This window comes from Urtica dioica, unplaced genomic scaffold (genome assembly GCF_054948205.1).
Source record: "Urtica dioica subsp. dioica isolate 48M unplaced genomic scaffold, U.dioica_male_clone48M_v1_H2 Urtica_dioica_male_H2_contig_54, whole genome shotgun sequence".
In the NCBI taxonomy this organism is placed as follows: domain Eukaryota; kingdom Viridiplantae; phylum Streptophyta; class Magnoliopsida; order Rosales; family Urticaceae; genus Urtica; species Urtica dioica.
Window position 1 is genome coordinate 32,033 of NW_028297244.1, and position 14,878 is coordinate 46,910.

A 14,878-nucleotide genomic window follows, 5' to 3' on the forward strand; every position below is an offset into this window, starting at 1 on the left:
TTGGAATTCTTCTGCGGCTCCTTGCTCTTTGGGTCTTTGAATCTCCAAGATTTCGGACTCCTCGGCGACTCATTTCTCTTTGGATATTTCGGTTCATCAATTGCTCGTTTATTGATCGAAACTAGAGTCTTTTAAGATATGTAATCTCCGGAAGAACAGAGACCAAGGTGTGGGTCAACTCTTTTCTCACTTATTATTCCAGCGAGGTGTCAGAATAATTATTTCTTTCTTTGGGAAGTGGTATGAACGAATTTTCCAACTTTGGGAGAGAGGAAAAAAACATCCAGACCAGAGGGAGAGGGGTTGCTGAATTTGTAGTGTGGAATAAGGCTTAGTTGGGCGATTTTTGCACTACCCAACCCCTTATTTATAGCTTTCCAGCTTACCATAGAATATGCAATTTCCTGATTTACTTTTATCTTATTCAAATTAGTGTGAGATGATTATTTTATAAATAGAACAAATAAAATATACTATAGATAGTTTAATAAATAAAATCACTTTAGAATATATTAATCACGTAACTGGATCTAAAATCACATATGTGTAACACAAGTTAAATGTTGATCACTTGGGGAAAGCATTGTACACATTTGATATGTGTATCATTTAAGCACCGTTACGACACACTAATCAAGGTCGCTATAATGATCATAGTGAGATCTGGTCTAAATTCTGAAGTGATCACGGACTTCTAGGTTGTATTACTGAGTTCTTTGACTTATTCGGTGATGCCTACTTGTAGATGCCTAAATACGTATGTCTCGGGAATTCAAATATGATCCGAGCGGAAAATGATTCACAAATACGAATCCAGCATTCTTGAAAGAAGGTCAATGTTCACTCATCTAAGAGTTGATTCCATAACCAATTGACTACGCGCATTTTCGTAGTAAGTACATATAAAAAAAATCTTTTGTTGGAGAAGTAACGATACTTAGGGCTCATATATATCGAGAAATGTATAAGCATAAATATATGTAACTGAACTCCTCTTATGGTATTGTTTTTATTCTGGTTGCCTTATATTAGATCTGTTGTTGTTGAATGATTTTAAGTATCCTGATAATTATTGTTTACACTAAAGATTAGCGATCGTTCGCATTTTCTTCTATTCCGCATTTCTAAACATATTGTTGGGTTAAGATATTGGTACCCAATAAGAAGTATTGAAACGATCGTATGAGAACCGTAATTAACTCCTAGTGGAAGTAATTTACCCAACAATCGGTATTGGAGCGATTGTATGTATCTAATACCATAACTTGTACTTCACCAACAGTTGGTATTAGAGCGATTGTTTGTATTTAATATCAACGTGTTTTTCCATCAATTGGTATTAGAGCTAGAGTTAGATTCTCCCAATTTACCATTTGACTCAAGAATCATGATTTTCGATTTACAACCTTTATCAAAATATAAGAGATATGTTTGATCATTCAAAGCTAAAATTATTCAAGAACATGTTCGTAATTATCAAAATAAAGTTAGATTCATTGGTTCGATGAAATATGGACTATGTTCATAATATTCTATATGGGAATATTTTATTTACTTTGATCAGTTATAAATTAAAAAAAATTATTGGATTTGTTTTATGATTGAAAATCCTACTTTATAAGGATAGCAAATAAATTTGTTCTGATTTGTTGTGAATCCTCTTTTTAAAGAACTCTTGTTTTTTTAAATAAAAGATTTTGTGTTCTGAAATAAAATATTTGAATTTTTAAAGGTTTATAAAAGATTCAAAGTCTATATTCATTGTCATAACTAAATACTCTTTCTTAGGTTATAGCCATATTTAAGGTTTTATTTTGTTTATTTCCGGATTTATTTTTAGAGAAATTAATATTGAAAAATCGGTATTTATGGAAAGTGGGTATTTCAAGAATTTTTATGTCATCAAACTTTTTTAAGCTTAAAAGTGTTTTTCTTAATGGAAAAAGAGTTTAAGGCCCACACTTAAAAGAGTCCGTATCGAAGCGGACTCTGTTGCAGAAGCTGAACTCAAGGCTGTCCAGATGGCCTTGCTCTTGGCTAGATTCCGAAACATCAGGCGTTTGGAGATAGAGGGTGATAACAAAATCGTCATGGACAGCTTGGCGGGATCGAAAGACAGCCCTTTTTAGTCTGTTATTCCTTTGTTTAATTCAGCTTTAGAATTAGCAAAAGAGTTTGTTGATGTTAAGTTCTTGTGGTGTAGTAGGACATTAAATGGAGTTGCATAGCCTTTGTAAATGGGTTGTGAATTCTGAAGTTTTTGGGTTTTGTGAGTCAGGGAAGGTTCCGCCCCCTGTGCGGAACGCTTTGACGTTTGATCTTGTTGAATCTCCCCCCCGGCTCTTCTTACGAATGAGTTGAGAGTTCCTGGGGGTGGTCTGTTTCAAAAAAAAAAAAGTAATAGGGGATTTTTCACATAAAAAATAAAAATAAAAAAAGAACAATCATCACGTTTAAAAAGAGGTCAATTTATAATTTTGACTACAGAAAAAATAAATAACGGTATTATATATATGTAGTAGTACCATTAGACAATATCATCGTTTATGACTTATTGTTCTAAAAAAATTAATTTTGTTATATGTTGGTTAGCTAGCAAGGTTATTTGCACGTATGATAATTATTAAATCAGCGTTTGCCTTTTCACGTGCAGAAAAATCACTAACAATACGGATCCATGTATAACATATAGATGTATAAGGAATGTACACATATGTTGCAAGATTGTTGTTTAATATTTGATTATACTAAAAATAGTGCTTTGGAACAGATATAGTTTTTTTTTTTTTTTTTCCAAAGAAAGTGTATCGTCAATTAATTAACTAGACTAATAACAGACTATACTATACCTAACTAAAAGAAGAGACTTTAATGTGTATATTGTTTCCCAAATGCGAAACAAAGCTTGAGAGAGTAGTTGGAAAATGAAACAAAATATTAAGCCAAAATGTACATTAAAAAACTTCAGCGAAAGCAAAGGTAGTTAGGGTTTTGTAGGCAATAAGTTGGGTCATGCAGATATCACCCTCTCATCATTACCAACTAAAAATATTTTTTTTTTATTTTCTTATGTATATATTTATTTCTCTCTCTTATCTTCTCGTCTCTCAAGTATACTCTCTAACAGAAAAAGTAAAAGGAGGAGAATAAAGTTTTGTTACATAAAAGGAAATTTATTCTCAAAAGGGGGAAATTTTTTCAATTTAGGATGAATAACGTAGCACCATTTCAGACTTGTTCATAAGCATAAAATCAAAGAGTTAGATTTAGGAAAAACGTGACATGCGACATATATAAAGTAGTTGGAAAAACTTAATACCAATTCGTCTATATATAGTCGGGGTTAAAGTTATAAATTTCAAGCCTTCAATATAATATATATGTTTCCTTCTGTGAACTTTTCTTACGCGGTTTTTTTTTTTTTTTTTTTTTCCGTTTCGGGTTCAAGAGTTCGAGAGTAGTTGAGACATGAAATATATAAAATTAATCCCCAAGCGAGTGAAAAACTTAAAGGTAGTTAAAGTATAACGCCACACTTTTAGGTCATGCAATATGGTCCTGCTATCACTTTCTGATTTTAATTATTTTTTAAATGATAATTTGTATACCCTTGAATACTTAATTGACAAAGGATAGAGGGTGTTATTTATATTTAATTCGTTAATAAAATCAGTCTTTCATGCCATGCTTATAGTTCACCTACCAATATCATATGGCAATTTAAGAGGTTAATGTATATTATGATTTCTTTTTAATTTGTTTGTTTCTCTATTTTCTGATTTTCGCTATGTACTTTTGGTTTTGAAAGTGGGGTCTACAATACATAGAGTGATTCGAAGATTTATCATTCTTGTATGTACACACAAACACACACCGAAGGCACATATATATATATATTATATATACATACATACACATATATATATATATATGTATATACATACGCATATATATACTCATTTACATATATATATATATGGAGGTCTTCCTTTGTATTTTCTGCTGCCTATATATTCTGCTTGTTATTCCAACCTGCCTATGCTTTTATTACTTGCTTCCTTCAACCAAAAGAGGTAGCAAAGTTTTTCATTACCAAAAAAAAAAAAAATGCGTATATAATTAGGGTTAGCTAGTGGTAGATAATATTCTCATTGATTTATTTATTGCAGGTGATATGTACATGCTTATGCAAAACATGATGGAAAGTCTTAGACCTCTCGTGGGATCAAAAGGGTGGGACTTTTGTGTCCTATGGAAATTAAGTGAAGACCAAAGGTTATATATAAATCAATCAAGTAGAGAAATATATATGATTAAAATGTTATATTTGTGACATTATTGATGGCGTCTTATTGTTACAGATTTGTTGAGTGGATGAATTGTTGTTGTGGTGGGGCTGAAACCTCACAAGAAGCGAATAATAACAATAATTGTGGAGATGAAGAACTTCTTTTCCCAGTTTCGCCACTCATTCCATGCAGAGACACCATGTTTCAACACCCAAGAACCAACTCTTGTGACCTTCTTTTCCAATTGCCAACTTCCATGCCTTTGGACTCTGGGTATGTATTTACTATAAATTCATTTCACTTATTAAGTACCATTATTAGCATGCAGATAATGATTTTGTATCATAACTTGACTTTTTCTTTTTTCCTCTCCAAATGAACAGAATTTATGCACAGACGTTGATATCAAACCAGCCCAGTTGGCTAAACTCTTCTAGTGTCACAGGCTCCCATTTTCTTGAGGTTACTTCTATCTAGTAAATAATTAATTATAACGATATTTATTGTAGATAAAGGAATTTACTAACTTAATAGTAATATTGCAGGAATGTAGTGGGACCAGGGTTTTGATTCCAATGGCAGGAGGGTTGGTTGAGCTTTTCGTTAACAAGCAAGTATGTTCACAGTCAGTCACACACATTCGTGAATATGAATTACATGTTTCAAACTAATTAATACATATTTATTTTATTTCACAGATACCAGAAGACCCAAACGTGATTGATTTCGTAACGTCGCAATGCAACATATCACCGCCACTACTCGATCATCATCAAAACGACGCAACGACGGCAAGCTTCATCATCGACATGAACGATCAAATAATCCAATCGTCGAGAGCGTTCGTCATGAACGACGAGTCGGACAAAATAGTGGACCCCACAACAGAGACAGCGACAGCAGAGAAGCCACCGGTGTCGCCGGCGACGGCGTTCGAGGGGCTGAACCTGTCGCCGTACGACATCCCAGTGCAGTTCGGGGCGAGAAACGAGGCGTCGTTTTTGGAGGCGGAGGACAAGGGAGCGAAGAGAGGGCAAGAACGGTCGAACTCGATGTCGGATTGCAGCGACGAGGAAGACAACGAAGGGAATAAGCAGCACGGAAGCAGAAAGTCGTCGTCGGGGAAAGGGCCGCAGAGCAAAAACCTTGTCGCTGAAAGGAAGCGCAGAAAGAAGCTCAACGAGAGGCTCTACACTCTTAGGTCTTTAGTTCCGAATATTTCCAAGGTAATTAAACCAACTTCATCTCATTGTTTTTATCACTATTTTCACTATATATGTACTTGCCATTAACATAGAAAATAATTACTCCTAAATATTTTATAAAACTCGGATTTAGAAATTTACTTGTTTTATGACTATTTTCACTAAATGTTAAAAAAAATAGCTCGATTTTTATTTATTCGTTGTTGAGGGCTTTGAAAAAATAATCTGAAAATCATAAATCAGACCAAAATGATTGTTACTAATCTAGTCCCCCCTTTTTTTTTTAATCTTAAATTCGTTCTTAATAAACAGTCCAGTTCATATTGCTATATTGAAACTGATGTATAGGTCGGATTGCGGACTTGTTCCGAGACTTCATTTTGTCAATAATTTTTTGTTTAACTTTAGTGCATTTGAACTTAATATTTGGTGCTGAATATATCGAGTTTGAGTTAAATATATTAATTTTCAGCATGTTTTTTTTTTTCATCACAACTAATGATAATTTATTTAATTTAGATGTTTTTTAGTTAAACTATTAAAATAAAAATTATCGTGTCTTAAACGGTTAAAGCTAGAACAAACGGTCAAAATGGATTTATTGCTCCATAATTTTGTTTTCTTATTGGGGTGGTCTCAATTTATCCAAACCATTTAAAACGATCCGGTCGTCCCATTTGATACCACATAGATGTGCTCATATTTCGTAACTTAAAGAATCTTAATTGTTATTTAAACTTGGATCATCCGTACACATTGTTTATATTTTTTTTTTGTTGACGAATAGTTGGATAGGGCTTCGATTCTTCGTGACGCAATAGAGTACGTGAAGGACTTGAAAAGACAAGAAAAAGAGCTTCAAGATGAGCTCGAGGAACTTTCCGTGATCGACGGAGCAAACGGAAAAAGAAACAATCCCAAGTCTGAGATTTTGAATTTTGGGGCCGATTCCGAGTCCCCTAACATTTATTCCTTTGAAGCATCGGGTAACAATGAGATAACCGCATCGAAACAAAACCTCGACTCTGATACCACTGCGAATGACAAGGCGCCACAAATGGAGGTAGAGTTTGGTAGTAAATAAATATATAAATTCTAAAGGCAATACTCAATTATGTTTACTAAATACTTTTTTGTTTATTTAATATGATTTATATATAGCCCCAAGTTGAAGTGGCTCAAATAGATGGGAATGAGTTCTATGTGAAGGTGTTTTGTGAGCACAAGCCCGGGAGATTCGTGAGGCTATTGGAGGCTCTGAACTCTTTGGGACTAGAAGTCACTAATGCCAATGTCACCACCTTCAGAAACCTTGTGTCTAACGTTCTCAAAGTCGAGGTATGTTCCTTTGGTTAACTCTTATTTCTTGTGAAACAAGTTATTATTATTATTATTGCTTTGGTTTTTAATTTGTCAAGTTATGAGTTTTGACGTAGACATGGTAGTTTATAATTAGATATCTTGTTTTAAGCCGTGTTTGAGTTTTTGTGTGAGAGAGAGAGAGAGAGAGAGAGAGAGAGAGAGAGAGAGAGAGAGATGATTCTCTTTTATTATTAATATGACATTTGTAGTTATTTGGTAGAGGGTAAAAAGAAAAAGGGTGAAGGTTTTGGAGGTATTGTGAAATTATCGGACTCAGCATTTTTAATTCTTCCAATTTTAAAAGAAAAAATATTGTTTTGTGCAAATATACTTCTAAATAATTCATAGATCTATCATTTTTCTCTCATCTATATCAAACACAACTAAAAAATATTTAATCATTTCTTTTCTTTTTTATTCCTTTCTCTTTCTTTTACAAGAAGCCATCCATTCACGTAACATTTTAGTGGTCATAATGACTTAACTTCTGTACTATGGTTTCATTAAATAAGTAATAATACTTATTAGAAAAAAGCGAGTGACCAGATTGATATGTAACTTAGTTTGCTATTGATAGCAAAGTAATCAAATAACCTTCAAAATCTTTAAAATAGTCTTATTTTTACCTATCATCAGTGAAATCATAAAACGTGGTTATTTGCTTTTTTTTTTTTTTTTTTTGTAAAATGTAACAACTAGTTATCAATATCTTACTTATTATAATGGGATATGAAATCAATTTCATTTGTTTTTATTCTTGTTTCTTGGGTGGCAGAAGAAGGATAGTAAAATGGTAGTCCAAGCTGATAACTTGAGGGATATCTTGTTGGAGTTCACAAGGAATCCATCAAGAGGATTGTGTGACATGTCTAAACCCCCTGAAAATGGAAATGGAAGTCTCCTTGACTATCAACAACACCTTCATCACCAACAAACCTACTGATTATTTATTTATTTATAATTTCACATCATTGATGTTTCTCTCTAATTATTCAGTACACCTTAACTAATATCTGTTGACAATCATTATTCTATTAGTTTGTTTTCGGTCTTAATTTTCTTTAATTAGTTATTGATATGTATATGCTGGTAAGACGTCATTTTAGGCTTTACTGGTGCGAAATGACTTACTAGCCTTCTTTCTGAGAAGAAATTACACATATACCTCTAACTTTCAAATATTCGATAAATATCTTATTTTTAAATTTAAGATGATATTGCCTTATTTTAAATGAAACTGTAAACGGAAAATTAAATGAAACTATAACATTGAGAAAAAAAAAAGTCATATAAAACTAGGCTTTTGATTGGTAGGGATGATAGAAAATTGAATGGATGGAGTAACAAGGAGGGAAGAGAAAGAAAAAGAAAATTGTGAATTATAAATTTTTAAAAAGTTGATTGGTATAATGTGATGAAAGATTAGAATCCATTCATTTGTTTGTTTGGTATAAACTAAAATAGAGAGGAATGGTTGATATTTTGTGTACTTAAATTACTAAATTGCTATTATTTTTGCAATAATAATTATAGTATTAAATTATATATATGTAATTGCCATTATTTTGTATTATTTACTTTCATTTTTTTGTTTCCGTCTTTCTCGATCTTTCTAAATTGAGAGAGATAGTTTTTTTGTGGGTGCCACGGAAAGCTTCAATCCTTTCATTTTGTTTTCCCTCCTCTCTACCAAACAACACAATAAATTTATTTTCATAGTAAAATCCCTTCATATTAATCAATCCTTCCACTTTCCAAATAAGAATGAGAAGTGATCTATTGTTAGCTTATGTAATTTGCACTCTCTTTCAGATGACAAATGAGACAGTTAAGGTTACGGATCTAGAGAGAGCGGCATCGGTGGGGGCATAAGGTTAATTTAAGTATAATCAATTTATCATTTTATTATCTTTAAAATTATATATGAAAAAATTATGTAGGCGATTAACAGTTTCATTAAACTACAATTTGATGTGTATATATATATATATATGTGTGTGTGTCATGATCACACGCGTTACCGTGTCATATATAATTCAATTTCGCCATCTGATTTAAAAAAAATAATAAATTTAATATCACCATAGCATATATTTATATATATATATATATATGTCATGATCACACGCATTACCGTGTCATATATAATTCAATTTCGCCATCTGATTTAAAAAAAAAATAATAATAAAAATATCACCATAGCATTCTACAGCCAATCTAGTGTGTTACAAAAAATTCTTATGGTCATAAAAGTATTTTACATCTTCTTGATAGCCATTTAACACAAACCAATGTACTGCTCTTTTTTTCCCTATCCACCAACGGATATAGCTACCAATAGTTAAAAATAGACCGACAGTTAAAAAAAATTCACTTTAAACCATTATATTTTCTTTACAGCGGTAGTGAAATTTGAGCAAACAGAAAAGCGAAAAAGGTTACAAACAAAACCCAATTTCCCAAGCCTTTGCTCAACAAGCAATCACTGGAGTTCCGGGCCACCGTAACCTGTGGTGGTGCGCCAGATGGCGAACCGTTCGGTACAATATCTTCCGTGGAATTACGAGATCGCCCCACTTCGATCCCGAACCTCATTCCTCCGAGGCAATGACTAACGATGCCGCATATGAACCAATATTTCCTCGCCTCAGTCAACTCGATTCTGTCGTTCCCGGTCGTGTGCATCGACAAAACTACCCCGCTCGAGTCGCACGATCTGTACGTGCTTTCGCCTACCTCGAACACGTTGTGTTGCCCTTCAACATACTTGAAAACTATACACACACCCCAAAAAATAAAATAAAAAACTTTGTAACACATGATTTTGCTATGTCTAAATGGATTTTCAAGTGTGAAAAAGGATTATACCTAGAACATCACCAACAGTGAAATTCTAGCTTTGTGACCAAGATAGATAATATCCCTGGCTGTCCCATTCATCTTCATCGCCAACAACAAACTCTTCAGATCTTACACACTTCACAAGCAAAGTTGTGTAGATTACTATGGTTAATGATAAGAAACTTAAGGTGTTGAGGGGATTTCTTTCTCTCATGACTTTCTTTTGATATATCTTGGAGGTTTTGTGGCGAGACCTTAATTTGATTTTGAAGTGATTGTGAAAAAAGCGATGGCTTATATATAAAAGGTACACTACTTGATTGTGGTTGATTGTTTCCTATGACTTGTTCCTGCAACTTGATGAAAGCCTGCAAAATTGTTTAGTAATAATGATAAGATTAATATACAAATAATTTAGATCAGAAAATTGCGTGTTGTACTTGTACCAAAATTGAAGAAAGAAAGAAAGAAGAACTGGGTCTCGCCCAAAAAAGAAAGAAATTGAGATCTAGTGAAAAACAATTTGATACTACCTATATTATTTTAATATTCGTTGGATCATTCTGGTCCAGTTACACACTTTTGTTCTTGTTTTTTTTTTTTTTTTTTTTTTTTAATTTTAGTTTTACTTTCTGTTTTGTTTTTGTTTGTTTAAAAAAAAATATATATATTGTGAATGAAGTGTAAGTTACCATTGTTTTTTTTTTTTTTTGACAATTTCAAAGGCAATATGAATATAGCGTTTCTTTCTTGAAATGTTCAATAAAACTGCGCAAGTTTATCGTAAAGATTCGTTTAAATTCTTTTGAATTTGTTTTCAAATTCATATAGTACATTTGGCACATTCACTATTTTATTCTTCGTTATTCATTTAATTGAAAGATTTTTTTTTTCTTCTGATGAAGTGTAAAAATTATATATCTTTATTGTTTACAAATTACGACTCGGTTATAAATTCTACTATACATAACGTGTGTGGAAAAGAATTAGTCATTTCCAAAACGCACTTTTTATATAAGAAATTACCCACTTGAAATTGACCCGTCACAATACATAAGAAAATGAAAAGAAAAAAACGATACAAAATTAAATGATAATGATGGGACTTCCTAACATTATACATGTGGCTCAATCCCCACTGCAGCATTTCAAAAAAAAAAAAATGATGGGACTTCCTAACATTATACATGTGGCTCTTAATGGCATGAAGCAGAAAGCAATTATAATAGAGTTATGCTATTTGGCACAACTCACGAGTGGGAACGATCCGCTCGTGAGTTGACACGTGGCAGTTAGTGGCCACGTGTCAACTCAGGGGTGGATCGTTCCCACTCGTGAGTTATGCCAAAAATCGTTTCCCATTATAATAACCTCAATTGGGTCGGGGCATCCGTTGACTGCCTAGCCCGACCTTCTTATTAATGATTTTAAGCTGGTATGGCCCGGCTTGAAAAACAATAAGGCCGAATTAAGCTTGTTTAAGGGAATTACATGGGCTTGAGCCCTCACACCCTGAAAAAAAGTCAAGCCTATCTCAACCATTTTAGAATAGACTATAAAATATTCATTTTTAAAATAAAATATTCTTTTTTAAAATAAAATATATACTTATACATAAAAACAATTCTTCTTCTTTTATTTTTTTTTTGTAAGAATAATTTTTATTTATAAAACATGTTTTTAGACTTTGATTTAAGTTTATTATTGATGATATAATTTTTAAGATTAAACAAAATATATTGTAAGGATTGAAAGTGAATATTACGCTTTGAGCTTTTTTTTTAGATTTTTTAAAGTTCGGGCTCAAGCCCGTACCTCATCCCCAAAGGCCATAGTCGTAGTCCAAAGTTAGGTTTTATATCACTCTTCGGGATCAACCGCCCATAAAAGAGTATGGGCCATGCTTGAGTCTTGGCCTCCACTTGCCTTGAGAAAGAGCACGAGCCATGTTCATCCTCATGCTTGAGCTTTTTTTTTATATATCAATTTTTTCAAGATCGGACTCAAGCCCGAACATCATCCCCAAGAACCATAGTCTTAGTCCCAAGTTAGGTCTTATGTCACTCATCGGGCTCAACCGCCTATAAAAGAGCACGGGCCATGCTTGAGTCTAAGCCTCCACTTGGCTTAAGAAAGAGCACGGGCCATGCTCATCCATAGGCTTGAGCTTTTTATACAAATTTTTAAAGCTCGGACTCAAGCCCGAACATCATCACCAAGAACCATAGTCTTAGTCCCAAGTTGGGCCTTATGTTACTCCTCGATCCCAACCCCCCATAAAAGAGCATGGGCCATGCTTCAATCTGGGCCTCCACTTGGCTTGAGAAAGAGTACGGGCCATGCTCATCCCCATGCCTGAGTTTTTATTGAATAAATTTTTTAAAGCTCGGACTCAAACCCGAACCTCATGCCCAAGAACCATAGTCTTAGTCCCAAGTTGGGCCTTATTATTGGGAAGTCACATGTTGGTATCAAACACAAACAATCGGTCCAATACCGATTGTTGAGAAGTCACAAGTTGGTATCAAACATGAACAATAACTCTGATACCAATTGTTGGGAAGTTACAAATTGGTATTAAACACGAAAAATTGTTCTGATACCGATTGTTCCGGGCCACCGTAACCTGTGGTGGTGCGCCAGATGGCGAACCGTTCGGTACAATATCTTCCGTGGAATTACGAGATCGCCCCACTTCGATCCCGAACCTCATTCCTCCGAGGCAATGACTAACGATGCCGCATATGAACCAATATTTCCTCGCCTCAGTCAACTCGATTCTGTCGTTCCCGGTCGTGTGCATCGACAAAACTACCCCGCTCGAGTCGCACGATCTGTACGTGCTTTCGCCTACCTCGAACACGTTGTGTTGCCCTTCAACATACTTGAAAACTATACACACACCCCAAAAAATAAAATAAAAAACTTTGTAACACATGATTTTGCTATGTCTAAATGGATTTTCAAGTGTGAAAAAGGATTATACCTAGAACATCACCAACAGTGAAATTCTAGCTTTGTGACCAAGATAGATAATATCCCTGGCTGTCCCATTCATCTTCATCGCCAACAACAAACTCTTCAGATCTTACACACTTCACAAGCAAAGTTGTGTAGATTACTATGGTTAATGATAAGAAACTTAAGGTGTTGAGGGGATTTCTTTCTCTCATGACTTTCTTTTGATATATCTTGGAGGTTTTGTGGCGAGACCTTAATTTGATTTTGAAGTGATTGTGAAAAAAGCGATGGCTTATATATAAAAGGTACACTACTTGATTGTGGTTGATTGTTTCCTATGACTTGTTCCTGCAACTTGATGAAAGCCTGCAAAATTGTTTAGTAATAATGATAAGATTAATATACAAATAATTTAGATCAGAAAATTGCGTGTTGTACTTGTACCAAAATTGAAGAAAGAAAGAAAGAAGAACTGGGTCTCGCCCAAAAAAGAAAGAAATTGAGATCTAGTGAAAAACAATTTGATACTACCTATATTATTTTAATATTCGTTGGATCATTCTGGTCCAGTTACACACTTTTGTTCTTGTTTTTTTTTTTTTTTTTTTTTTTTTTTTTTTTTTTAATTTTAGTTTTACTTTCTGTTTTGTTTTTGTTTGTTTAAAAAAAAATATATATATTGTGAATGAAGTGTAAGTTACCATTGTTTTTTTTTTTTTTTTGACAATTTCAAAGGCAATATGAATATAGCGTTTCTTTCTTGAAATGTTCAATAAAACTGCGCAAGTTTATCGTAAAGATTCGTTTAAATTCTTTTGAATTTGTTTTCAAATTCATATAGTACATTTGGCACATTCACTATTTTATTCTTCGTTATTCATTTAATTGAAAGATTTTTTTTTTCTTCTGATGAAGTGTAAAAATTATATATCTTTATTGTTTACAAATTACGACTCGGTTATAAATTCTACTATACATAACGTGTGTGGAAAAGAATTAGTCATTTCCAAAACGCACTTTTTATATAAGAAATTACCCACTTGAAATTGACCCGTCACAATACATAAGAAAATGAAAAGAAAAAAACGATACAAAATTAAATGATAATGATGGGACTTCCTAACATTATACATGTGGCTCAATCCCCACTGCAGCATTTCAAAAAAAAAAAATGATGGGACTTCCTAACATTATACATGTGGCTCTTAATGGCATGAAGCAGAAAGCAATTATAATAGAGTTATGCTATTTGGCACAACTCACGAGTGGGAACGATCCGCTCGTGAGTTGACACGTGGCAGTTAGTGGCCACGTGTCAACTCAGGGGTGGATCGTTCCCACTCGTGAGTTATGCCAAAAATCGTTTCCCATTATAATAACCTCAATTGGGTCGGGGCATCCGTTGACTGCCTAGCCCGACCTTCTTATTAATGATTTTAAGCTGGTATGGCCCGGCTTGAAAAACAATAAGGCCGAATTAAGCTTGTTTAAGGGAATTACATGGGCTTGAGCCCTCACACCCTGAAAAAAAGTCAAGCCTATCTCAACCATTTTAGAATAGACTATAAAATATTCATTTTTAAAATAAAATATTCTTTTTTAAAATAAAATATATACTTATACATAAAAACAATTCTTCTTCTTTTATTTTTTTTGTAAGAATAATTTTTATTTATAAAACATGTTTTTAGACTTTGATTTAAGTTTATTATTGATGATATAATTTTTAAGATTAAACAAAATATATTGTAAGGATTGAAAGTGAATATTACGCTTTGAGCTTTTTTTTTAGATTTTTTAAAGTTCGGGCTCAAGCCCGTACCTCATCCCCAAAGGCCATAGTCGTAGTCCAAAGTTAGGTTTTATATCACTCTTCGGGATCAACCGCCCATAAAAGAGTATGGGCCATGCTTGAGTCTTGGCCTCCACTTGCCTTGAGAAAGAGCACGAGCCATGTTCATCCTCATGCTTGAGCTTTTTTTTTATATAAATTTTTTCAAGATCGGACTCAAGCCCGAACATCATCCCCAAGAACCATAGTCTTAGTCCCAAGTTAGGTCTTATGTCACTCATCGGGCTCAACCGCCTATAAAAGAGCACGGGCCATGCTTGAGTCTAAGCCTCCACTTGGCTTAAGAAAGAGCACGGGCCATGCTCATCCATAGGCTTGAGCTTTTTATACAAATTTTTAAAGCTCGGACTCAAGCCCGAACATCATCA

General features: G+C 33.6%; 1 protein-coding gene across 1 annotated transcript; it reads left to right on the forward strand.

Annotated features, from left to right (window-relative positions):
* Positions 1 to 4,174: 4,174 nt before the first annotated feature.
* Positions 4,175 to 7,799, forward strand: LOC149376186 (transcription factor ABORTED MICROSPORES-like). The gene is made up of 8 exons (XM_089606593.1): positions 4,175 to 4,275; positions 4,362 to 4,562; positions 4,673 to 4,751; positions 4,835 to 4,903; positions 4,988 to 5,515; positions 6,282 to 6,557; positions 6,656 to 6,832; positions 7,632 to 7,799. The coding sequence occupies exons 1-8, from the start codon at positions 4,175 to 4,177 to the stop codon at positions 7,797 to 7,799; spliced, it is 1,599 nt and encodes a 532-aa protein (XP_089462719.1).
* Positions 7,800 to 14,878: the final 7,079 nt, after the last annotated feature.